Source organism: Centropristis striata, chromosome 16 (assembly GCF_030273125.1).
Source record: "Centropristis striata isolate RG_2023a ecotype Rhode Island chromosome 16, C.striata_1.0, whole genome shotgun sequence".
Classification (NCBI taxonomy): Eukaryota; Metazoa; Chordata; class Actinopteri; order Perciformes; family Serranidae; genus Centropristis; species Centropristis striata.
In genome coordinates, this window is record NC_081532.1 from 7,109,011 (window position 1) to 7,136,318 (window position 27,308).

General features: G+C 37.8%; 2 protein-coding genes across 2 annotated transcripts in view; one reads left to right on the top strand and one right to left on the bottom strand.

Annotated features, from left to right (window-relative positions):
• The first annotated feature begins 712 nt into the window (after positions 1–712).
• rdh12 (retinol dehydrogenase 12) lies at positions 713–10,635 on the top strand. The gene is given in 8 exon segments (XM_059353254.1): positions 713–740; positions 743–917; positions 1,523–1,641; positions 3,901–4,056; positions 4,868–4,972; positions 6,170–6,379; positions 7,106–7,295; positions 10,041–10,635. Coding segments are annotated over 8 exon segments (1,086 nt in total). The 3' UTR covers positions 10,144–10,635.
• A 1,814-nt stretch (positions 10,636–12,449) lies between these two features.
• Positions 12,450–27,308, bottom strand: part of zfyve26 (zinc finger, FYVE domain containing 26) — a 34,331-nt gene continuing 19,472 nt past the window's right edge. Inside the window, exons 29-42 of the mRNA XM_059353299.1 lie at positions 27,209–27,237; positions 26,579–26,715; positions 25,902–26,122; positions 24,219–24,366; positions 23,419–23,628; positions 21,671–21,886; positions 21,113–21,310; positions 20,078–20,158; positions 19,591–19,718; positions 19,202–19,376; positions 17,787–17,846; positions 16,639–16,821; positions 16,459–16,509; positions 12,450–15,485 (exon numbers count right to left, since the gene is read on the bottom strand). Of these exons, the coding sequence (XP_059209282.1) occupies positions 15,273–15,485; positions 16,459–16,509; positions 16,639–16,821; positions 17,787–17,846; positions 19,202–19,376; positions 19,591–19,718; positions 20,078–20,158; positions 21,113–21,310; positions 21,671–21,886; positions 23,419–23,628; positions 24,219–24,366; positions 25,902–26,122; positions 26,579–26,715; positions 27,209–27,237 (2,050 nt within the window). The 3' untranslated portion in view covers positions 12,450–15,272. The remainder of the gene's footprint in view (positions 15,486–16,458; positions 16,510–16,638; positions 16,822–17,786; positions 17,847–19,201; positions 19,377–19,590; positions 19,719–20,077; positions 20,159–21,112; positions 21,311–21,670; positions 21,887–23,418; positions 23,629–24,218; positions 24,367–25,901; positions 26,123–26,578; positions 26,716–27,208; positions 27,238–27,308) is intronic.

Genomic DNA, 27,308 nt, shown 5'->3' on the forward strand with positions numbered 1-27,308 from the left:
TTATTCAGGCACTACGCAGACAGCTTTCACGGTGCATTATGGGAAATGAAGTTTAAAACCCTACTACTCATAGCTACTACGACTACTTCATAAAAATAAACACGACAACCCCTTTTAGTTATTTATTTCAGTTTAAGTGGATTAAAAAACATCTTTAAGGTGAACTTATTTTTGTTAAACTTATTATTTACATTATTTATTTCTTGTATATTGTAGTATACATAATTATAATTTTTTTTTACATAAATATTGATGTTAAAAATACAAAAAGTGAAAAGATAGATATATAACGTTAATAGGGAAATAGATAATGTATTTATTAATTCAATTAATTAAATAATAAATACATGTGGAAATAAAAATAAAAATAATTTAATGCATTTTCATTTATATGTTCATTTATTTCTGTATATATTAATGTACATATTTTTATTTTTCAAAATATTTATTTGAAATTTACATACAGAGATAAATCACTATAAAAATAATATTTGTTCCAATATGCCTTAATTTATTATTATTGCATATTAATTACGATAAAATTAAAATCGTATTTTCCAATTTTTTTTTATCCTATTGTTATAATAAACACACACGAATTATTCTAATGACAATTTAAAATCAACCTGTAAATAAAAACATCGCTTGAATCTCACCGCAAACGTGGTAACCTTGAGTTATTTTCCTCCCAGGCTGTAAAAACTACAATCCCATGATTCCGTTCGCGGTGAATCTTTCACCCTGCTACGTTCTGCACCCCTTTATGCTTTGACATCAGCTGTTCTGCCTACAGAACAGTGGCGTCCTGCTGGAAGAGACAGAAAAGCGCACATCCGTGGTATGATGGTGCTTTTATTAATTGTCGCGGGCCTCGGAGTGGTGTCGCTACTGGTGATTTTATTTGCACCACACATAAGGTAAGCTGCATTTAATGCAACCATTCATTCTCGTAAAGATCCAGTGTTTTAACACATCACGCAGAGGTTGTTACTTGGTTGACAGGGCATTACAGTGCACTGATGTAATTATTACGATGAGGTTCATTTACATTATATAAAATACTGTCCGCCCTCCTAACCTAACTGATCATCATTTTAAAGCCTCTTTTCTGACCACATATTATTTCACACGACGCTGGCTGGTATTTTAACCAGAAAATCAATTAAACAGAATGATGGAGCTGTGGGAGTTTTTGCACAGAGATGAAGCAGGAGTCTTCCATCTGAGCTGCTCGGGCCTATCAGGAGGCTGAGCGTAGGAGGAGTTATATCTGTATGCATTACTCCAGCAGAGCTATTGGCTATAGGGAGGCCCTGTTCAGTGGCGTGGGTCGTACGACTTGACGCTCATTCCTGCTCATTGTCCAAGTTTGTCTATGAATAATTAAGCCAGGCTGTCAATATGTCCAATAATAATGGGGACATGACTTATAGTGACTGCAGAAGGGGGCTTCTAGTCATGGAAATGGAGCTTGTAGTTCATGGCACAGTGGTAATAATGAGTTGTCGTTGTGTTTTAACAGAAAGTATGCAGCAGGAGGAGTATGCAGTTCCACAACAAGTCTGGAAGGGAAGACAGTCCTCATCACTGGGGCCAACACAGGGATTGGGAAGGAGACGGCCCTGGACCTGGCAGTGCGAGGTGACTTTTTGGTTTTACGTCCACACACAGCACAGTGCCTTTTTAAACCCGTAATCTACCATTGGCAGTCTGCCGTGAGGCTATGCAATATATATAACTAGTAGTGTTATTACAAGTTATTTTATTGGTCTCCCCAGGGAGAATGTGTCTTGGATAATAGGGAAATTGCTGCATCAATTACATCATAACATACAACAGCGGCATCCAACCAACACAAAATATAAAACAGTAAAACAGTAACAGTACAAATGTACATTTAACGTTTGGGCTACTCAAAAATTAGCTGTGCAAATTGCCATCCATGTGCTTGTGCAAAAGAGCCATCCTACAAACATTATTCTGTTCTACCTTACATGCCTTGCAAAAACACGTTCATACTTTCATAAACATCCATGCATTCAGTCATATATATGTATATTCATCCAAATCCCTGACTTTGCATACAATCCTAAATAAATATACATTCATTGCTCCATTTATACCCATGCATTCAGCCTACATTCCTTCCTACATTCATAGATATATGTTCACAGTTTCTCATTGATGAGCTTAATTGAGAGAGGGATAAATTAATGTTTATACCCAGATGAGCCCTGTTCCTCCTACCTGAATTCAACAGTGTATATTCAGAAGACAGCAGATGCAAGCCATCAGATAGAATAGTCTGTTTTATTGTTGCCTGATAAAAGATCTCTTGCGGGTTGAGAGGTGCTGGTGTGCTGGGTTTTAGATTTTACTATTAGTTCCCTAAACCAGCTGGTACCATACCGAAGAATAGACTCTATTGTAGTATAGAAGATACTAGATTACCCACACCACATGTCACTTTACCTTGTAACTTTGTCTTTTATTACTCTTGTATTTTATATTATTTTATTGTATCTATTGTATTTTTTACACCTATTCTTATGCATGTCTTAAAGAGGTCTTATTTTATTTTTGTATTTATTTTAATTCTTTATTCATCTGCTCTTATTTCTGCCTCTGTGCTGCCGCAACACTGAAATTTGTGCTCTGGGGATAAAAAAGGCTTATGTTTTCTTTTAAGAATATCTTATATTCCACATCAGAATATATCAATATAATGTGTACAAAATGGCAATTTATAATCAAACAAATATTCACTAAAATGAAAAAAAATCCTCTGTTGGAATGCATAATATCAGAAAGTCTTGATCTATGTAAAATTAAACCTTAACTAACTAGTTTATTTCATTTTGAAATAATAATTTGCTCTTGAAAACTAATTTACACAACAGAAGTTTATATTATTATGTCATTACATGGTCACATCTTCACAATACTGATACTTTGACCTTGATCTCTTGGCTGTAGACCTTTTGACATGCCACAGTAGGTAAAGACAAATGTGTAAATATTAAACTTCATCATGGCTGAATTCCATTTAGATGCTTCAGTTTCAGGGTCCTGGTATTGTGCATGCTGGCTCACTGTCGCAATTTCATGGTTTACAGGGACACTTGAAAAAAAACAGATTTACTTATTCTTTTTTATGGCACACCTATTACTACATAACAAACGGGATATAAACAATTTCAATTTCAGATTACAGATTACCTTTATCAGGTGAATTTCATGTTTTTCATTAACCTCTTTTTCTCCAGGAACCTTATTTGACCTTATGCTGCAAATGCTTTTAAAAACAATGTTGTCTATCTAAATTAAATCAGAATAAGTCAATATACAACATAAATATGATAAAATAAATGTATAAATGTAATGTCTAAAATGTATGGGTTTTTTTTTTTACAATTATGGAGTCTTTCTGCTACATAAGGTCTTTTTTTTTTTTTTACAAAAAAAAAATGGGACAAAACCAGTTACAATCCTGGGAGTTTGCAACATACAAACATTGTGGCTTTACATTTTCAAATAAAAATAGATTAAAAAGGTAATTCAAATAATTTCAGAGCATTTCTCTCCCATCAATTTGTATTGTAGTTTTGTGTAAATATCAGTTTTGCATTGTGATACACAACAATAAAAAAGTAATTATTTATTTAGCTTAAAATACATGGGGAGTATATTTAAAATAACTAAATGCTGAACTACATGTTGAACCATCTTTTGTTTTATTTTGTGCCACTCTGTTGCATAAATGAAGGATCATCTTAAATTTCAAAGCCTAAACTAGAGACCTCCTTCTCCTTCTATAAATGGCTCTATTTTCTCTTCTATGAATTAATGTTGCTTCTGTTTTGTTCATAGTTTAGCTGCTGCTTATTTTTCACACGACAGGGGCGCGGGTGATCATGGCGTGCAGAGACGTGGACAAAGGCGAGGAGGCGGCGGCGAGTATACGAGCCGCGTATCCTCAAGCACAAGTGGAGGTCAGAGAGCTCGACTTGGCGGACACCTGCTCGATACGAGCCTTCGCACAGCAGTTCCTGAGAGGTAAACACGGACTCACATCGACACACAGAGCACTGCTTCGTTGTTATTCACACTAGAGATTTGGGTTGTCACGATACTAAAATTTTCAACTCGATACCGATACTCAGGAAAATATTCGATACTCGATACCATTTTCGATACCACCAGGATAAAAACAAAGAACCCAAAATTTAACAGAAATATTTGTATTAACAAGAAAAATGCAACATGTAAAAATTAACAGAACCACAGGTTAAATATTTATAATAAAAAACTGTTGTGCAAAAAGAAACTGCAACTATGATAACAAGCTTCAGGTCTGAGGCAGTGCACAAAATAAATAGATACAATATTTGCGTTTTTTCGGCATCGGCCGATACATGCGTGTGTTCACCGATCAATTAGCCCATTTCACTGAGCCAACACCAGGCGAGGCTCGGTGCAACAACTGCCATTCTCTGGTGAGCTGCTGCTGATACCAGAGAAAAGAAAAACACATCAAATATGTGGATCATCTGAGGCGCCACCACCTCCAGGCCTAGAACAACATACACATTGTTTGCTATCCAACTGTTAATATGTTTTGTTTGTTTTGTTAATAAATGTATCTTTTTTTGTTTAAATTGAGACTTGTGTAACATTTGTTGTCATTGTTTCATTTTAATCATGTAAATGGAGGGAGAAAGGGCAACATCGGCTTCAAGAAACGGCCCAAAAAAATCGGCAGCACATATCAGGGATCGATTAAGACTGATGTCAAAATAATTGGTATCGGCATTAAAAAACCCGTATCGGTCGACCACTAATTCACACCATGTTTTTTCTTCTGCAGAGGTCAACCATCTTCATATCCTCATCAACAACGCCGGGGTGATGATGTGCCCCTACACAAAAACCATTGACGGCTTTGAAATGCACATGGGAGTCAATCACTTAGGTGAGACTGCGCTGAAATTTAGTCGAATCAATTAATAAATCAAACATCAACTGTTTACCACAGAACAATGTTATATATTACACAATTTGTTGATGATTGCAAAAAAAATTATTACTATAAATTGAATGAAGACTGAAAAACATCATTTTTTAAGTGGTGAGTAAATACATTATAACATAAATATAACAACATTTTTTTGTAAAAAATTGTCTTCTTTTTTCTTTGTACTTAAATCTTTTTAAAGCTAGTTACTGTAACAAACTGTCTATTCTTATGGATGACATGAAAGTAAAATTTCCGCTATAAAATGCAAGACAAAAGCAGGTTTATGTTATCTGAATTTGTTGTTTTTACAGTCAGGTTAAAAGAACAGTTCACCCCAAAATCAAAAATACATATTTTCCCCTCTTACCTTTAGTGCTATTATAGATTGTTTTGGTGTGAGTTGCTGAGTGATGGAGAAATCGGCCATAGAGATGTCAGTCTTCTCTTCAATATAATGGAACTAGATGACTCTTACGCTAAAATGCTTTTGAAAAACACAACAGCAACGTCTGTTTCCAGAAATCATGACCAACCAGGTAGATCAGGGATGGGCAACTGGAGGCCCGGGGGCCAAACAACGGCCTACACCCTCACTTGAAGTGGCCCTCAGTACAACTACATGCATTTGAGCATGAAATCTTAAAAGTGCAGAGTAAAAATGCACAAAATTACTTGCAATTAATGTTGGTCTGCTGTTCTTGCAATAAAAAAAAGAAATCACAGTAAGTGGTTGTTTTTTATTTGCTTCAAACCTTTTGTACTCCTATTTATACTGTTATACATGCATTTGAGCATGAAATGTGTTAAGTTACTGCACTGTTGGCATATTTAAAATTTCAGTTTCATCATATCTGGTTAAGTGCACGGTCCTATATGTGGCCCTGTGGTAGTGTTGATGAAAAATTGTGGCCCCCTGCAGCATTTAAGTTGCACATTCCTTAGGTAGATAATCTACAGATGTTGTTGTGAGCAGTTTCATGAAAGGAACTATTTTCATTCGAGTAAATATCCTGAACGAAACTGCTCATAGAAAGAGCACCAAAACAATTCAGATTGATACGTTTATGTAGCAGTAAAGGTAAGAAAGAAAAAGGTATAAACACAGACTGTGTGTGTTCAGCACCGGCTGTTTGCATTTCTTACCTCTGTCAGGGCACTTCCTGTTGACGTCGCTCCTCATCGGGCTGCTGAAGCGCAGTGCGCCGGCCCGGATCGTGGTGGTCTCATCTCTGGCTCACAACTTCGGCTGGATCCGTTTCCATGACCTTCACAGCCAGGGGAGCTACAACAGCGGATTAGCGTACTGCCAGAGCAAACTGGCAAATGTGCTCTTTGCCAGAGAGTTGGCACGAAGACTCCAAGGTACACAAACACACACATGTACACAAGCACATACAACATGGGAGAATGGACAGATGAGCAGCTCTGCTCCGGTAAACAGAGAGAGGAACAGTTATAAGAACAGGAGTGAGACCAACAACTCATTTAACCAGCCCTGCTTTTTGAATGTTGGTTTCAAGATCAAAAGTTTATATATGTAACATCCTGAAAGTTAATGTTCTGTGACACCCATTTGCATTTGTGGAAGAAGTATCCCCATATTTTACTTATTTATATATTTTAGTTTTTAAAAAAAGCAATACTACAAAAAAGAAATACGAATAAGGATTCGGGTAATGTGGGACACTTAAGGTTTGGCTGGTTTATTTCCTGCTTAAAGTAAATATAGTCATCAAAACCTTTACTATTGGTCTACCATGGGTGTCATGTGATTGAAATTACATAAATATTTTTAAATTTAGAAAAATATAACAAAGTCAAATTTGCAAAAAGTGGCCCACATTACCCGAATTCACTATACCAAAAGTAAAAACCCATTATGCAAAATGGTCCATTTTCAAAAATATATATATATAAAATTGAATTAAAATGAGTTATGTTTGCGTGTGTAAATAACTGTATTAAATGTACTTAGTTAGTTAGTTAGTTAGTTCAGGCCATTTTTAATGACAATCAGCCTGTTGCCGCTGATTAGAAAGTGGATAAAATATCACTCATAGTGACGTGGGTCTGTTGTCCTCCTCACAGGTACCAATGTGACAGTGAACTCAGTCCACCCGGGGACGGTGAACTCTGACCTGACCAGACACTCGACTCTCATGACGATATTTTTCACAGTCTTCGCCATGTTCCTAAAAACCCCACGGGAAGGAGCACAGACCAGCATCTACTGTGCTGTGGCAGACGAGCTGCACTCAATCTCTGGGAAACACTTCAGGTAGGCGACACTGAGCTTCAAAGAGCCGCGCGTCTGAAACGGCTGGTTCTGTTCTTACAGTGAGTTCTTACATGCACAGTATGTCATTTTCTGCTGCTTGAGGTATTTGGTGGGATCATGGCAGTTGTTTTTAACCACAATATCATTCAGCTTCTCCAAGTTAGGATTCCTTCAGAGGAGGTTTTTACTGGGAGCTGAATTTTTCTTCTCCAAAATGAAAAGGACCGGGTGATTCAAACTGGTAAAACATAGACTAAAACAGTTTTATGTTCAAATCTGTGTTCTTCCAGCATTGTTAGGTGGACAGGGACGTCCCAGAGGGGCTGCGAGCAGAGCTGCCACTAACGTTTGCTCAGCTTGCCCCTCCGATACTGAAATCCTTAATTCACTGAAAATATATCGTTAAAAATGACCAAGATCTAAGAAGTGTATTGTAAAAATGTTGCTTAAAACTGGATAAAATGTCAGTTGATGACAGCTTCTGGCAGACAGCCGCGAGCAAAGGAAATAGACGGTTACATTGATTAAAATAACGGATTTCTCTGAGCTGGATAATTGGTTTAAACATTTGGGGTAGTGCAAGGACAAACCTCAATAAAACACATAACATCTGTCTAGTTGTTTTTAGACATTATAATGTGGAAAAGTTATTATAACTTTTGCTGTTACAAGACAAATGTGCAGCAAGGTATGAAATTGTGCACCAAGCGTGTTGTTTTAGAAGTCATGTGGTGACCTGATCTCAACTTCTTCATTAATGTTTCATTCCCCAGTTACTTGTCAAAAAAACTTCACATCCCACAAGCTTTTGTTTCACCAGAGGAAAGCTGCCTGCTTCAAAGCTTTGTTACCCCCAGTGACTACAACATGGTTTGGCCATTAGACAGTTTTGTAATATTATTTTATCTTGTACTAAAGGAATGCAAGTCCCACTGAGTTAGACCAAAATATAGACAGAGATGTAAGCTGTGAGTGGCATTTCAGAGGTCTGGAGCCAAGCTAGGTCAAGTTTAGTCCCTTTTATATATTACTTGTAATGTAAACAGTTTTTTGCTTTCATCTAGTTGATTTAATGTGAAGTTTTACCTCTCATCCGTTTCCTCCTTGCATTTATAACTAATCATAAATTCTTGCTTGTAGTATTTTATATCTCGGGGCAAAGAATCATACAGGAGAAGAAAATTGAAGGCTAATAAGAGTCTACAGCCGAGCTAGTGTGATTACAGTTCCTCCTGAGGGAAAAACGAATGTCTGCACCACATTTCATGGCAATCTATCTGATAGCTGTCAGGACGTTTTAATGTCAACCACGAGTGTCAACCTCACGGTGCCAGTGATGGAAAGTCAGAAGATCACAAAAGACACGAGGAGTTTATCTTAATTTCATGGTAATTAAATCAACAGCATCCATTTTCCGAAGTCATTTGGGAAAAATTCCCCTCTGGACCCAGAACCCCTGGAAACAGGGAGCTGTACTTTTGCCTTTTACAGCCTTAAAATTATTTTGTTTGTGATTTTGTCTGTATAGAAATAAGGAATCTCGGTAAGTGGCCACATATGAAAGTGAAGATTCAGTATGTTTAATTTACTGTAAATTTTAAAGTTACAATATCAAAGATCTCAGTGTTGTTCTCTTTGGCGACACTAATGGTGATAAGTGGTGATTGCAGGTGTGTTTTTGGATCCCAAACTCACTTTCTAAGTCTGGAGGCATTGCTTTTTTCTTTGTAACTATTTACTCACAAAGCTAGCAGAGACAGGAATAAACAGACGCCACAGCGTACAGAAGTGAGTTGCATTGGCTCTGCCTGCCCTCTCTGACGGACAAACCACTGCTGGCTGATGGAAAACGGTCACTAATGGCACCACAAACCCCTAATTCACTGTAAATACGAAGCCTCAATCACCATTGTGTGACCTCATTCTGCAATACACAATGGCTTAACAGTAGAGCCAAACAGACACAGACATATCTACCTAAAGACCAAAAGTCTCTGATACCACTTTTTGACCAAAGCAGTTTCAGGGCTGGTTCGGAGCCGGTGCTAGTGCTGGTTCACAGTTGGTTTAACTCACAAACCAGCACTAAACCTGTTTGCTTTTCCACAGGCGCTAGAGCCGCGTCATTACGCCACTGTTAACGTCTGTATATCTCAGCCAAGTGTAATAACAACAGCAGACTACATGTCTCTCTCTACAACACATCTGTGCTGCTTGTTTTAAGCACTATGGACGCAGAATAAAGTCTTATTAACACTGAATGTAAGATGTTAATGTTGGACTTTGTTGTAAGCTAACGCTCGTCCGCTAGCGATCGCCTGCTAACGACTTTGGATCCCTTCCAGTCTTTTGCAAATCCACAGTTCTTGATCGCTAGGTTCACATTAGCAGATGCTTCCTGTGAATATCAAATTCAAAAAGTTTGAGGTCATAGTGGCTCAAAACCTCACTCAAATCTGATTTCACTGATTAGACGCCAGGTTTGCTAACCTTTTGCTTAGCCTCAGGGTTCAAAAAGAAAATCTTTTTGATTACGACTTTAAGGTACTGCAGAAATAAAAGACATCAGTTATTTGTGTTGCCTGCCCCTTACAAAGTGCTGACAGATGAAAGAAGAAATACTTTGATACTAAACACGGTTATCATGCTCAAGGTCAAAGAGAAATGAGACCACTGCACACAGAGAGATGAGTCACCGCATCATTAGCTCTTATGTAATAATCATTCCTTCTCCTTTCGTCTCAGTGACTGCGCCCCGGCCTTTGTAGCCCCTCAGGGAAGAAGTGAGGAGACAGCGAGGAGACTGTGGGACGTCAGCTGTGAGCTTCTTGGCATCGAGTGGGACTGATTCAACTTTTAACCACAATCTATTTCAGTTCTCAAAGGAGACCTTATTCTTTCTTTCTTTCATCATTCATTTCATTATGGTTTTGATGTTCCGTAACTTTGAGCGTTTCTTACCTAATAAGCAGTCAGGTAATACTGTGAGAGGTACTATAATGTGAAGTTGCTTTTTTGTGTAATAATGCAGTAATTACATTTTAATAACTTGAGTAATTTGGTGCTCCACAACAGCTCCTCAAACCAAAACCACTCAACTGTATTATCATGTAACCACAAATAACTTTTTGACTCTATATTTTTGTGACACAATGTGAATACAGTGTAGGCAAAAAAGCAACTTGATGTATTGTAATGCTGTAGGATACTGTGAAGGGTCAAGTCAGGGTAAATGACCAGCATCTTTATCAAATATTGTGTTTTGTTTTTTTAATTTCTCCAGAATTTGCAGCTAAATTGCTTGACTTTTGTGCCAGCGTTTCTAAACAAATGCAGGGGTTCTTACAGTGTTTCCAGGTTGATAAAAAATTAGTAAACTATCCAAGTCTGAGCCACGATTACCGCTTGAATTGCATAAATGTATTTTGTGATAATTGTAATCAGTATAGATTATTATAAGGGGCTTTTCTATTATAACCAAATCAGACTTAGACTCATGTCATTGCAATATCTGCAGATAACTTTTTTCCATTTCCTAAAACTGCACATTCATGGAGGAACTACAGTTTTACATTTATAAGGCTCTCCCCAGTCATGTTTCCTGCTCAGCATTCACGTGCAAGGTTGCCAAGAGTTTACATTCTGTGTTTTATACAAGTGAAACATGCCTTTTACTACACTTACATTCATGTTAAGAGTTGAATGTTTACATTTGATGTAAATAAACGGAGATATTACTATAACGGTGCTCGTATCAGTCCTTTGAATCCAAGTTTCAGACCGATAAAAAGCTCTCAGCAAAGGAAGAACCGGACACTCAAAAATAGAGAGATGGGTCATTTTAAAGCTGGGGTGTGGAACTTTTACCTATAAATGAATGTTTCCTTCAAGCCCCAGAGAGTTCACACAATGCTGAGGACTCCTATCGCTGCCAGGGAAAGCTCTCTGTATTTCACAGTGTATCAGAGGTTGTGGTGCCTGTGGCCACTTTTCCATGCCGGAGAACAGGAAGTCATGCGTTTTACGTGGACCAGCCAGAGCTAAAGGGGAAGGAAGAAGGGAGGGAGGGAGGGAGAAACCATAGCCACAGAGCAGCAGCTAAGAGTATGCCGGAGGCTATGGTGGAAAATCTAAGAAGCAGCCAAGAAAAGCTACCAGAGTGGATGCTCCAGAAACTCAAGGCTAAGAGGAAGGATTCAAGTCAAAGAAAGAAAGTGATCGACGGTGAGGACAGATCTTTTTACCTCGCTGAAAAAGAGAAGAGACATGGTTCTTGGGTTACTTCTTTCTGACAGGCCGGTTTTTGGTAAACACTAGTGCAGTGTCAGTTTTTCTCTTTGCTTATTTGCAAAGCAGAACTTAAAGAAAGCAATCCTGGGGATGCAGCAAGTTTACCTGTAGCAGTGGTGGAAGAAGTATTCAGACCCTTTACTTCAGAAAAAGTACTAATACCACACTGTAAAATTACTCCACTACAAGTAAAAGTCCTGAAATTTTACATTATCGAGTATTTATAATATCTCAAAAAGAAAACAAACTGATGTTTACCCATTTGAGGTCTCTACATTGAAGTTTAACTGGGTGTCTCTTGAATGCTTAAGTGTAAATAAACAAGAGCTGTTGTTCTGAAACATTGTGTCCATCCATAGATGTCCTGGTAAGCAAGAAGAATTTTAAGTTTTTTTTGGGGGGGTGAAGAAATCACATCCCCAAGGTATCTTCAGATAATCGTTGTCATGAAAATGTAAAAAAAAAAATTGAGATTTTTTTTTTTGTCCATATCGCCCACCCCTAGCGTGAATGCAATAAGCAATAATGTTAAATACCGCGATAATATCGTATTAAATAAACAGATATTAAAGTACTGCTTTCAGTTCATCAGTACATTTTGCTTGTTGGGGAAAAAAAGGAAATTACCACCATTGTTTTATTGAACTAACTGAACACTGAACTGAGCACAAATAGCAGCAATAAAAAAAAGTGATAGCTAAATGTAAAGTGTCGTTTTCTCCTGATACTCAGTGAACTCAACCCCCCCCCCCCCCCCCAAAAAAAAAATCTATTTGTCAAAAAAATGTATTGGTCAGCAAACTGACCAATAAATAAGTGTTTGTTAAACTTTTCCTTTCATTTAAAAAAAACTTGAGCTCAGTATTTTTGTATATTACATTTTTTATTATTTGCTCATTTTATTTTACAGGGGATGAAGAAATCAATTACACTTCAAAATCATTAGTCCCTGCATCATCAAAGCAGTTACATATTTTACAATTTTTACCAAAAGAATTTTATTTTTTGAAACTCAGTAGGTATAAAGTGCGGCAGTGATGAGACAACAGTCCGAGTTAAGGAGGATTAGAGTGCAAGAATGTCTACACTGGCTTCTTTTCATCTCCTGCCGATCGACACTTATATCACAGGGAGATCCGTCAGTCTCTGTCTTCAGACTAGTGCAGCAGAGGGAAGCAAGACAAAAGGACAACACAGCAACTCCTCTAAACAAAGACAGACCTTGACTATGTAATCAGAGTGGCTCTGAAGTACACATCATCCTTGAAAAGGCAGCTTCAGCAACAAAGGTGATTGTCAAGTAAACAAAGGGTGCATCTTTGTGAAAAAAAAAGGCAAAAACAAAATGAAACATCAATATGGCAAAAGTAATATCCCTTTTTTAAATATTATTTGACTGATTTTGTGTGTAAGTTAATCATTGTGTATTTATACATTTCAGATAGATATTGGTCTTAAATGTGAAGAAAGTGAGAAGCATGATTTAAAATTAGTGACAGAAGATGAGACATAGAAACGAGATGAAACTAATGACTCTAGAGTTGATATTCTGCATTATTTCAACTTGAACAAAAACATGATCTATAAGTCGGTCCCTTTCTTTATCCAACCTTAAACTTTCTTGTAAATTTCTCAACAATGCCCTAAAATGCATCAAATTGTGTTTGATATTAATTTCCCTTACCAAAAGGGAAATATACACTGAAAGCTGGCCATAAAATGTGCTATACGACATAATTTAAAACAGGTAAACGGCTTCATCGGGATAACAAATACAAGATTTTTCAGTTTCTTTGAGGATTGAACATGTACCGTTATTGGCGGAGGACATTTACATCAGAGTAAATTCAAACAGAGGAACAACAAGCACATAAAAATGAAAAGAAAAAAAAAAAAGGACAGGTGACATGTCAGAGGCCCTCTGGTCAGTTAACAATATTTTCCCTTTTGGCTGAGGTAGGAGATTAATGTAAGTCAAATACTGAATTATAGATATGTTTATATTGTGTAAAAACGACGGTTAACATTGCAGTTAGCAATTTTGTTCTGTAATAGTTGTTGTAGTAACATTGTTCCCTCTCAAATACTGTACAGATGAGAGATAACAGCAAAATATCTCCAGGATGGAAATAAAGCACGGCGGTGATTTGTTAGTTTTTCAGACAGAAGGCTGAACAAACAGAAAGAGAAAGTGATCGTCAGGGTTTCAAGATGTTTCCACCTAAACAGTAACTTAACACCAGGCTGAACAGAGTCACTGCTCTCTCTGGTTGAAGGCTTCTTGTCCGTCTGATCTCACCAAGTATCAATGACATGTGTGGTCAGAACTTTGCTTGTTTCACATGTAACCAAACCAAACAGTCATTTCACAGGGTCCCAGATTACATACTGCAGAAAGGTGGAAATTGATTGGGAACGTTTGGATTTTGTTTAGTGTGGTTCTATGAAGTACCTATCCATAGTCAGTGTGTTACCTACAGTAGGTGGCGGTCGGCACAGCCCGGGTTTGGAGAAACAGGCAAGAGTACCATTAGAAAGCTAAACAATGTACGGCAGCAAAGCTACCTGATAAAAGGCTTGGTTAGTTTTTGTGTTATTGTATGACTTTGGTTAATCAGAACTAAGCCTTTAAAACACCAAATTCACACAAAAAACGCAAACAAACAAACCGATTAAGCTAATGAACAGGGTTCGTACACAAGCATTTTTCAAGGATTTTCAAGGTCCATTTTCAAGCTTTTCAAGTATCTTTCACCGGTTATAAATTGCATGTTTTAGATGAGTACTTACATACTAAAAGGGGAGATTTCACTGAGCCATACCAACAGCGATGGTACTACACTTTTAGAAGGAACGGTCTTCATTTCAGATAGGCTACTCATTATTTTTTACATTGAACATGTGATCATCTATAGTCGATAGATATAGTCAGATTGCAAGAGAAATCCAGTAAGAATTTCAAGCATTTACAAGCACTTCATCCAAAATCCAAGCACTTTTTAAACCTTGCAAATATAACATTTAAATTCAAGCATTTTCAAGGATTTCAAACACCCGTACGAACCCTGAATGAAAGACCAGAAACTCCTCTGTTCTGTGAGGTAAAATTACTTCCGGTGGCTTTGAAGAGCGCCTAGATTAAAGCTTCAGTTCCCTGTCAGTAACAGCTGTCTGACAGCAACATAAAGCAGTACAAAAATATTCAACATATAGCCTACACTTAATTTGATATTGGTATTTTTTAGGTGGCTTAACTTCTGTGTCAGTGCTCCTGCCTGATTCTCCAAACTGCCATCTACTGTAGGTAATACACCGATTGTGGATAAGAACCTCATACAATCCCACTTCAAAAATACAAACTATCCCCTTAAACTTTTGCAGGTTTGCAAAACTTCATTCTAATAATTTTAACCCTGTTGAGTGATAGTATGGGACTTTAAGGGCATGAAAAGTGTTTTATAATTATCGTTATAATGATCTGCAGCTGCAGACCACACAACATGTAACATGTGCAACAGCTGCTTGCTACTCTCCTGTAGCATACAATGTGCAGTCTATCTGAAAGCTGACTAATCATCAACATTTCTTCAACTGTGTTAGAAACCCTGGATCCTGTTATTCACACTTCATAGTGGCTCATTTGTTATCAAGTGCAGTTCGTGTGATCCCTTGTTAGGCTGACTGCCTTTACCTGGCATTGGGTCGGCCCTGACGCTGCTGAGATGATTTGCTGTTGTGTTCAGACAGCCACTGGCTACAGATATTCTGCATCACTGAATCCTGCGCTGCTTCGGCCGCCTGAAGGACGTCCTGGACCAACGGGCCCGCTCGGCTCGGCTCCAGCTTCACCGCCAGCAGGTACGCTGGTCGCAGTTTTCTGCATAGCAGGTAGGCTTTGATCTGCAGACAAGGTTAGACCATCAATCATTTTCCTTTTTTCTTTCTGAGTGTGACATGAACACTGACTTCAGAAGTGAAGTCATTTTGCTGTTTTGAGGAAAGGGTAAATCGGGTATTTTTTTAGTGTTGAAGTGGGGTCGTAGAGGTATTTATCCATAGTCAGTGTGTTACCTACAGTAGATTGTACACCCCCAGCTTGGAGAAGCACAGAAGCTAAGAAATGTGCAGCTTTTGACAAGGGAAGCAGCTAAACATATTTTAGGCTCCTAAAAGAACATATTCAGTATATTTTCACAGCTTTACCTTGCTGTCAATCAGTCAATTAAGCCTTTATCTATGCTCTCTTCAAAGCCTCCTTTGGCAAAAACAGTAATTTCACCTCCCAGGAGTTGCTGATCCACTGCTGCCTCTATCGGTTGGTTTGTTGTGTTATTGTGTGACATATTTCAATTAGTTAGTTCAGGGTTCAGAATAGTCACACAATAAGACAAACTAACAAAACAATAAAGGCAGCGGTAGACCAGCAACTCCGGTGTTGTGCAATGTAAAATAACTTTTTGTCAAAAGGAGTATGATGGTTTTGAAGAAAATATAGATAGAACGGCCACTGTTACCCGTCAGAAAGGGCTATCTGATAGCAAGAAAAAACGGTGAAAATAATTTATGTATAGCACAAGCTTAAACTGACATTGATATTTTTTAGTTGACTAAGTATATACATAGCTGTACATTTCTTAGCTTCTGTGCTGGTACTCCTGCCTGCTTCTCCATACTGTAGGTAATACTCTATGAATAAATACCTCATAAAACCCAACTTCAAAAAGTCTGAACAGTCCCTTTAAGGATGACCCTCACAAGGAGACGAGCCGGAACAGCAAGGTAATTGTGGCTTCTATATTTATAAAATAAACAGCCTGGGGCAAAAAGAACAAGGATAGTGATAAGCAGAGAATAATAAAATGCCATGCGCTACCTTGGTTTCTGTGCTCTTCGTCTCCAGAATGAGACTTTCCAGCTCCTTGGCCTGAATAAGATAAAGGACAGCAAAAGTCTTCATGACCAAAAAGCCAACACGGAGCCAGGTCATTCCTTATCACAGCACACTCAGTGTCACGTTTTTCATTCTACTATCTTCAAAACCTTTGTCACTCACATCGGCTGGTCCCTTATCTGCAATGGAGACACAGCTGAGGATGAGGGCATCACAGTCGTTTTTGGTGGCGGTGCCCGATTCACCGACACATTTCAGCAGCTGCCGTACGGCTCCATACTGCCTCTGTCGGACGAGCCTCTGGCCGGCACGCTCGTAGACCGCCTGAGCCTCCAGCTGGAAGTCCTGAGGCAGGAAAAGAGGACAAACACTCCAACTATTAAACATAAAACCATTGAACAGTAAACATACACTCCCGGTCAAAAGTTTTAGAACACCCCAATTTTTCCAGTTTTTTATTGAAATCCAAGCAGTTCAAGTCAAATGAACAGCTTGAAAGGGTACAAAGGTAAGTGGTGAACTGCCAGAGGTAAATAAAAAAAGGTAAGCTTAACCAAAACTGAAAAATAATGTACATTTCAGAATTATACAAGTAGGCCTTTTTCAGGGAACAAGAAATGGGTTAACAACTTAACTCTATGGAGTCTTGGGCTATTTTGTCCATTTTTGAATTCTTTTCATGTCTTTGTAAGTCATTTTGTGTCTTTTTTTGGTCATTTTGTGTCTTTTGGTGTCTTTCTTTGTCATTTTTGTGTCTTTTTTGGTCATTTGGGTCTTTTTTTAGTCCTTTAGTCCAACATAAAATGTGATTTTGAATCTTTTTTTTACTTTCAAAACACTATCATGCTCAATAAAGTGTTAATAATGTTGCAAATGTGCATTAATTTCAGAGTACACTGAGACATTAAACTGCATAATTTTCAATTAAATTCTGGAAAAGTTGGTGTGTTCTAAAACTTTTGACCGGTAGTGTATGTTTATGTTAATCTTTAATGTGTCAGATTTTATTTGTTGATGTAGTTTGTTTGTACAATAAGTTAGTCAGTAAATGAACCGACCAGATGTCAAAGATTAAAATGCATAACATAATGTGAAAGAAAAAAAAAAAATCTGTGGATAATAATAATACTAACAACAATGATATCCATATCAATACTGCTACTGTTTAATAAAGCTTTAAATATTGAAATCAGTGCTCATATTTTTGGCATCAATGATTGAAATTTTTCAGGCAAAAACTCCACATATGCACACATAAATTAAAAAAGTGAAACAAATAATTGGCAAAGGTCGACCAATATTCGACGTACCTGTATGACTCTATATGCAATGCCAAAACCTTCTTCTATGTTTTTTCCTCCAAGCATCACCTGTAATATTTAAAAACAAAGACATATTACTGATTATGATAAATGTTAGACAGAATGTAATGAAGTACATGAAACACATAAAACTATCAGGCCTTTAATATTTGACATTAATACACATCAGTCAACATATCAAACTATGTAAAAACATCTGACTTTAACACCTCAAAATACACTCACCAGCCACTTTATTAATTATTACACCTGTTCATCTGCTCATTTATGCAAATATCTAATCAGCCAATCACATGGCAGCAACTCAATGCATTTAGACATGTAGGCATGGTGAAGACGAGCTGCTGAAGTTGGAACTGAGCATCAGAATGAAGCAGAAAGGTGATTTAAGTTTAACTCTCAACGTGGAATTGTTGTTTCCCAAACTACTGATCTAACAACCATCTCTAGGGTTTACAGAGAATGGCCCGTTAAAAAGAGAAAATATCCAGTGAGGGGCATCTCTCTGATGGAGGACAATGGCCAGACTGGTTGGAGATGATAGAAAGGCAACAGTAACTCAAATAACTACTCGCTACATCCAGGGTATGCAGAAGACCATCTCTGAACGCACAACATGTCCAACCTTGAAGCAGATGAGCTACAGCAGCAGAAGACCACGGTGGACAATTTATTAAGTACATCTTGCTGGCAAATAATAATAATAATAATAATAATAATACATTTTATTTATGGGCGCCTTTCATGTTACTCAAGGTCACCTTACAAACACAGACATTTTTTTTTGATAAAAACAAGAACACAATCAGCTACATAAAAACAAATAAAGTGGCCGGTGAGTGTATATATAAATAGATGTTTGCATTACATTCTTTAGCGTATAGCACTCCTGTAGAAGTTACAGTTGGCTCTTAAAAGTTATGTACTTACTTGGTTCCTGTGGTCTAAGGCTAGTACCATCAGGTTGAATGCACCTATTGTAAATCTCTTTTGACAAAAGCGTCAGCTCAATGATCATCTTTCAACTAATTGCCCAATTACACAGGCTTAAGAGTGTGCATATCACAAATGCTGGGTCTTGTTGGTTTTCTGAGAGTCTACTGCACCTACTGGTACCTTGTTTTCCATGTAGCAATAAAAAATATACGAAAAACATGGATTAATCTGGTTAGTCACATTAGTGCTATTATTTTGAACACTACTGTATATCTAAAAGTGCTTTGAGATATGTGTATAGGTTTATTTGTTTATCTTTAATTTAGGGTTTAAACACATTACCACAGTCAGTAGCAGAGTAGTGGCCCTTTCTAACAAACGTTGTCTATCTGAAGTGGATAATAGATTTTTATATACAGGTTAAGTCCAGAAGTTAAGTCCTGAAATAATCACAACTGGACTCTCACCTTGCAGGCAACCTCAACTTTCATTGGGCTTCCTCCAAACAGTGTAGGTGGTGAGCTGGATCCAGGGGACTTGGAGGAAGGTGTGCTGGTCTGTGGCGTCTTGGAGGAGGTCGCCGCCTCACAGCGGTACAGGAAACGGGTCACCTCCAGCTGAAGCTCAATTGTGTTCATATGCCTAACAAAAATAAGGAAGGAACCGGTCCATACTTTAAAAACACAAGACTAACAAGTCCAAAGAAGCAAAAGTGGTAGTAATAATATAATACTATATAAATATAAAGGCCCCAAGACTGAATTACATTCTTTTCTCTTAATAAATTCTAATAAAGAGGCTAAAAGTGTAGATTTTTGTCAATCACGTTAATTGAAATAAGAATATATTGAACAACCTAGACACGTCACTGGGCGACATCATCTTCCTGAAGGAGTTGACCTGAGACCTTCTTCTCCCAGAGCCCCGGCCTTGCTGCTCCTGCAGGTATGTCTTTAGGTGCTCTTTGGCTTTACCCAACCAGTGCTGTAAAAGATCAACAGCAGGGTCATCTTTCTCATATGAGCAGGGAGATTTAAAAAAAAATTTAACTGCATAACTACAGACCATCGTTTAGACCATAATTTTCTTAATTTTTAATGCCTGGTACAACTAAAGATACATTTGTTTGGACAAATATAATGATAACAACAAACATAGCTGATAAGAGTTTACTTTAAGAGCTGATATCTAGACATTTTCCATGGTTTTCTTGAAAATAACCAAAATCATCAACAAATGTACCTTTAGTTGTACCAGGCATTAAATAAACAAGAAAGCAAGGCGAAAACAAGGCTGGTCTAATAATTGTTTCAATGACTGTATGTACAAAGAGAGAGATATACCTTCTGTTCTCCCAGCTGCAGGTACGAACTGGCTCTGTAAGTGAAGAACCGGATGCAGGTCATGGCAGCTCGCACATGGTCCTGTCCAGGTAAACAGCATTTTACAGGTTACAAAGAGGTATAATTTGAAACATTATAAGGAAATTATGAACCTACAACAAGTTTAAAGGCTTGTATCTTGTTCTTTTTATAAACTTTTGGACACTTTTGCCCTTTATTAGACTGTCTACATTGTTAGTTATATTATACAATTAGATTAACTGTTCAGAGCAGTGGATTCAGGACCTCTACAACAATGAATCTAATGGGTTTGGACATAATAGTTTATAGTGACGGTGCCTTCTGTTTTTACATCCCTAAACTGCTTCTGGATATTATATTGGCAAGCTCTGTAAATATTTTTAAAAAGAAAATTGAAGACTTATCGTTCATCTTATAACCATAATTTTTAAGCTTTATTCATTGGTTTCTACATTATTTTTTATCTTTCACATTTATTTTTTTTAAATTATTTTTTATTGATTAATTTTAACATTTTATGATTGTACTTTTTAGTCTTGAAAAACTTTATTCATTGTCGGTTATTTTGGATTTTATTTTTTAATCTGTACTGTATTTTGTCTTTGAGATCTTTTAGGCTACATGTTTGTGTGTATATATATATATATATATATATATATATATATAAAGTTTAGTTGAGTAATCAAACTCTCATCTCTGCCCTGTCCCTGCAAAATATTGTTGTTTTCAGTTTTAGCCTCAGACAGACTGTGAGTATATGGAACATTTCTTAACAAGGAGGCCAACAGTCCCTTTTAAGACATTTATATGTTAATTTAAAGGCCTGTGTGAACGGAAAAAAAAGAGACTAATGTTTTTTAATAGCGCTAGTGGCCAGCACAGGCCATGTACCTTTGATTTCAGTGGAAGTCAAGTCACCACTGTTTCTTTACTCTTTCAAATGATTAAAAAAAAACAACAACAGCCACAAATTGCATTAAAGAAACATGGAAAAGAAACATCAAAGCCTCCAACCATCATGAACTGCTGGATCTGGTAGAGAGTGTTGAAGCATCCTCGTCGCTGAAGGAACTGGCAGGAGGCGATGAGGTAGCGGCTGCATGCCTCCAGGCCGGGGTCAAGCTTTTCCATGATGGCCTGCAGCGTGCCAAGGCGCCCCCTCTCCAGACTGGGCTGCAACACACCCTCCAGAAAAACATCATCTGGACACTCCTGAGCAATGAGAAAGCACATAAAAAGCTGTAAAAACGTCTCAGAAGTAGATGCAATCATACTACTTGAGTAATACAATCAGTACTCCTGTCAAACTTTTTCATGTGTTTTTTTGTACAAACTGGGTACTAGACTACTGGTACTTTTATTGCACATTTTCCCAAACAAGGACTACATTCCCTGGACAAAGTCAAAGTACCCTGACATCGGGCCAAATCTGGACAAACTACACCACAAAACAGGATCGAGGATCTATTTTCAAACACAGACGTGGTGCCATTAATTGGTCTAACAATTATAACACTTGGATGTTTAATAAAGACTTTAATATGCTTAAATGTTTTAAAAGCTATGCCTCACCCTGTTGAGCAGGTATGTCAGAGCCTCCGTCATGCAGTCGTGACGCATATAGAAGCTGATGAGTGCCAGGTGAGTGCCGTATGTGTTCAGGTAGTAGAGACACTCCTGGTGGAGGTTGCTGCTCTGCGTCTGTCCCTCTGGTCGATCCACAGGACCGGCCTCACACAAGGCCTCCTCCAGCTCCCACAGGGACGCCAAGATGTCCTCACCACGAGACTGACAGACAACACACAAAAGGTCAATTCAGTCCAGTTTAACATTATACAATATAAATCTTATTTTTAGGTGTCAGTGTGGTGGTCTGTGTTTGTTTTGTTTTGTTTTGTTTTTGTTTTTCAACCAGAAGAACAACAACTTAGGGAGTACATTTCTGGCCTTGATGCCCCCGGATTGAATGAATGGATCCCTCCCTGTCTATATTATTTGTTTGTTGAGTTCAATAAAAAGTTCATTACATTGTTGTTCATTGTTGTTAGTCATGCCTTTTTATTGATTGTATTGATTCACTGAAACACTACCAGTGGTTCTCTGAGAATACAGAATCACATATGTTATACTTAACAAGGATCTTTCACTTGAAGCTCTAATGTACTGGAGCAACATGCCAAAACCTTCTAGCATGCTCTCAATGTGAAGGACCCAAGGTCCCCTGTCACCAAACAGTACGTGACAGATTCCTAAAGTGTCATGTACCAGAGCTGGGGGTTGAAGAGGTCTTGCACATTCTGTATGACTCTCATGTGTGCACACCGAGGAGGGACTCTATCTGACCTCTACTGTGATGCATTATCAAACACAAACAGCAGAAATGTGCATATAGGGAAAAAAGCAGAACCTGAACTATTGATTTTTTTTAACAAGAAGGTGAGTTTTCTATTGCTTTGCATGAAAAGCAATTACAGAATCCATACACATAATTTACTGATTTTAAAAAATGTATGTGATGTATTTGTGTTTCACTGGTCTTTATTAACTTCATATACTTACACTTTCTTGCTTTAGTATGAGCCACTGATTTCATAATTGCAGCTAAAGCCATTGTAAAAATCCCCACCTACTATTCCACTCTTGCATCACAAATACATCAGAACAAATCATATTGAGAGATAACAGGAAACATTGGGCAAATATCTTTGCAAAAAAATGTTATGTTATATATTAGTATTTTAATATGATTATGGGGATGATTTTAAATAGATGCAAGTTGGTAAATGTATTTATTTACAGTCCAGCACATATTTTCTGCATATGCATGGGTGATAATGGAGGCCTTAGATCAGGGATGGGCAACTGGAGGCCCGGGGGCCACATACACACCCTCATTTGCCGTGGCCCTCAGTACAACCTCATGCATTTGAGCATGAAATCTTAAAAGTGCTATATAGAAATACTCAATATTACTTCTTGCAATTAATGTTGGTCTGCTGTTCTTGCACTGATAAAAAAGAAATCACAGTAAGTGGTTATTTTTTAATTGCTTCAAACCTTTTGTATTCCTATTTATACTGTTATACATGCATTTGAGCATGAAATATGTTAAGTTACTGCACTGTAAACATATTTAAAATTGCAGTTTCATCATATCTGGTTAAATGCACGGTCCTATATGTGGCCCTGTGGTAGTGTCCATGAAAAATTGTGGCCCCCTCCAGCATTTAAGTTGCCCATCCCTGCCTTAGATGGTAGCATGCCTACCACTACAACAGAGATGCTGGTCAGATAAAAAAGAAAAGGACTTGTCTTCCTACCAGGGCATGAGTTGGTTGTACAGTGGACTCCAGGTGCTGAACGACCTCCTGCAGCAGTAAGGAACCCAGGTTGAGCTGGTTGCGGTCCACTGGAGGCTTCAGGAAGCGTGCAAACTTCTCCCTCGCCCCTGAAAGGTTTCCCGCCTTGACAGATGCAATCCCCCATGCCTGCCACACGCCACTAGGGTCCAGGCCACTCTTGGTAGACACCTAGCATATCAGCCAAACCACCAGCAAAAATAAGAAGAGCCACTGAATGTAATTTCATGATAATTTAGCTAGCATTCATATAATTAAATCATTAAAATAGGCTGGGATGGGGTTTTTTGCTGACTAAGTATCCGAATGTTCATGGGAAAAGGTTTAAGACAGCAGGTTTTGTTCACCATGACTGTCTGAATATTGTTTTTAACCACCACACCATTCTGAAAACTGAATAATGGACAGATATTCTAAAATACTTTGTCAGAAATGTGATCGACTTTAAATTTGCTGAAAAATATACTTGATCATACAGCTTTATGGTTAAGCTTCTCATGAACTCCTTAACCTCTTTAAATAGCCAGGAGGAAACACTCGTACCTAGCACAAATAAACATAAGATGCCAACAATAAAGGTGTGGTATAAACGAATACACAAACCAAGCTTACAATACAGGTTTAAAGGTTAAAAAATTGTGGTTTCACAAGCCAATCAAAACTCTTGGAGGGGAGGGTGTGAGATTGAAACATAATACCAGCAGTCATTGTTTAAATCTGGCACAAATTCATCTCTCTTGAACTCTCATGAACTGCCTCACCTCCACTGCCAGCTGGTAGTGCTCTGCTTCCAACAGCTGGTTTCGGAGACGTGTAACAGCAGCAGTCTCCAGAATGTCATCCAGAGAAGGAATATATTTGTAATTGGCCGTCACTAGAATCTTGAGCACATCCACTTTGCTGATGTAACTGTGGAAACAGAGATTGAATAAAAGAGGAGTTTTAAAAGTGTGAGTCAGAGGAAGAGAGTCAGAGACCTGCTTTCATAGCTGCAGCAGAGCATGACATTAATATGCGCACAGTGGCACGTAGGCTTGGGAAAGGGGAAGTTCAAATCCACTATGACCACAATTATTATCCTAATTTTATAAACCCAACTCATCTGGTGAGTTAGGAAACAACCTTTTCAACCTGTCCCCTATTTTCCTTCATATTTGTGTCTGAGTGACTAATGATGATAAACCTTTTTTTTAAATAAAATTTGTCCAGAATTGAGCAAGACAAGCTGCAATAAAATTCTCATCAATCAATGCACAGCCACTAAAAGTGCTTTTTTTGCACTGACAGCTTCATATTGTCATTATAAGTTTCTGAGAGATAATGAGTTTTAGATGTTTGTGGATATTGTCGATATTAGGGGGTTAAAAACTCATATATATATATATATATATATAGTCATGTAAAAAATTATTAGACCACCCTTTCTTCAATTTCTTGTTCATTTTAATGCCTGGTACAACTAAATGTTCATTTGTTTGGACAGATATTATGATAACAACAAAAATAGCTTGATAATAACCATCATCATTATCAAGAAAACCCATGGAAAATGGCTAGATATCAGCTCTAAAATTAAACTCTTATGAGCTATTTTGGTTGTTATGTGTTCCATGACTGTAGATCGACAGATATAGTATATGTAAAATAATCGTTAACTGGGTTTTAACATAAAGGCAGAATGGGATAAGTAGTTTGTTAAGTTGGATATATTATGTTCCAAAAAACAGATGTCACTTTTCTTGGCCAGCTGTATTTTGCTACTGGGACTTTAAGCTCTTGTCCTCTAACATTGTTAGCTTGTCTTGATGTTAATCTGCCCACTAGTGGACACAAAGGCTTTTTATTCCCAGCAGACAATTTGTGAGACAATCTTTCTACTACTTTTGATTGTAGAAAAAGCACCTATGATCTATTCAACTGTTTCAGTAAGCCATTACAGTATAACAGTGAGTCAGCATACAATATACCAAGACATTGAAACTGAAGCTGCTGCATGGAATTCAGCCATAATTTCTTCTATGATTTACCACTGTGCTTTTCCTCCTGTCACATGTCAAAATAGCTTCAGTGAAAAACGCCTGTAGGTCAAAGCAGAATGGATACTGTACATACTGTACAGTTCTAACTCAGGTATTTCACACTTGTGTTGTCTGATAAAACCTTGTCTGAATCTGTCTGGACCTGTACAGAGAGCACGCTCACTCTCTGTCAGCTTTGTTTCACCTGTTCAGGCAGCTGTTATGTTATGATGGTGTTAGTTCATAGAGTTTGGTGGCATTATGCAATCTTTAGAATAGCTGCACCATTTACGCCATGTGTTCAACTGAACCCTCATAATTCATATCACACCCATATCTGTCTCAACACGATCTCAAACAACAAAGGACTGCACACTTAACAACAGATAAATATTTACATTACAATGCGCTCCACTTATGTCTTACCTGTCACATAAGGCGAGGTCCTGGTTGCGGCCAACCTTAACAAACATCAATTTAGCGCTGAAGAGCAGCTGCCGCATGATATCTGTGAGGAGGCAGGCGTCCACCTCTGGATTGGTCAGTTTACGAGACAGAGATCGGCAGTGACTGATGAGCTGATGACCACAGGCCGTCTGGTCACTGTGCAGAGACAAAATCGCCACGCAGAGGTACGCACTGGGAGCCTTGGAGTTTTAGGAAAAGAACATAATAATTACTTACTTACTGTATTCTCTGACAACTGAATAATGTCAGAGAAGAGATGAGAAGAAGAAGAGATGAGAAGTTTTGTTTTGAAACAAAATTTTGAACTGAGCCATGTTGGTTTTGAAAAAGCTCACTCTTCAGAATGAAACAGATCACTTAAATCCTCCCTAAAAACACACTTTTTCTCCCTGGCTTTAAGTTTAAGTGGACATATGGCAAAAAAAAAAAAAAAAACGTTTGTTTTAAATGTGCTCTATAAATAAAGTTTGACTTGACTTGACTTGAATGACGATATAGTGGTCTGGGAACTAAACTCTAAAATGCTGAACCTCAACTGCAAGGTTGTTTAAGTGTTGGTGCATTTAATGCAAGTCACCTGCACTGAGCTCAAAATGACCTGTGATCCTGTGCATGTTACACATTGAAATGCAGACCTGTTCATAGTAGAATTCGCTCCGCAGCAGCTGGTTCTCTGCAGAGTTTGTGCTGAGTTCGATCTGTCGTTGGATCACTTCAGGCAGATGCAGCATCCCATCGAGAGCTTCCTGTGTGATGACGGGGCTTCCAGCCACTGCACACAGACAGAAGAGCAGAAAGATACTGGGTGAAAGTTTCTTCATTACAGCCTCTATACATTACTGATCGGAAAACAGCTGGATTTTGGATATTCGAGGTGAACGTGCGATTTTGCAGGATGCATGTAATCAGGATTTTATATAAGTTGAATCCTATATCCTGCTTTACTATAAATGCTTGACAAAGGTTTGACGATTACTATTTTTTACACACTGTTTACACTTAAAATTGCGTGGATGACCAGATCACAAATAGACAGCACTAAATCCAGGCGTGAACAACCACCAAGACACATTATTATTTAATCTCTCAAACCACTTTTCGAGGCAGTCTGGGAAAAATTTGACCATGAATCTTTTGTGGTGTAAATGCTAATGTGTGTTGTGTTCAGATAACCCAAATTAATTTAAAAACCAAGTGTAAACAGGGTCTTTTATATAGCAAAGATGAAAAGTGACAAGAGAACATTTCTGATGTTTGTATTTTACCTTCAGCTGGTTCCAGCTCGTCGTCAGAGCTGCACATGGAAAAGAAGAAAACAGAAAAAGAAAGTTAATCGGAAAGTAACGTGATTAATGATTTTCTGTG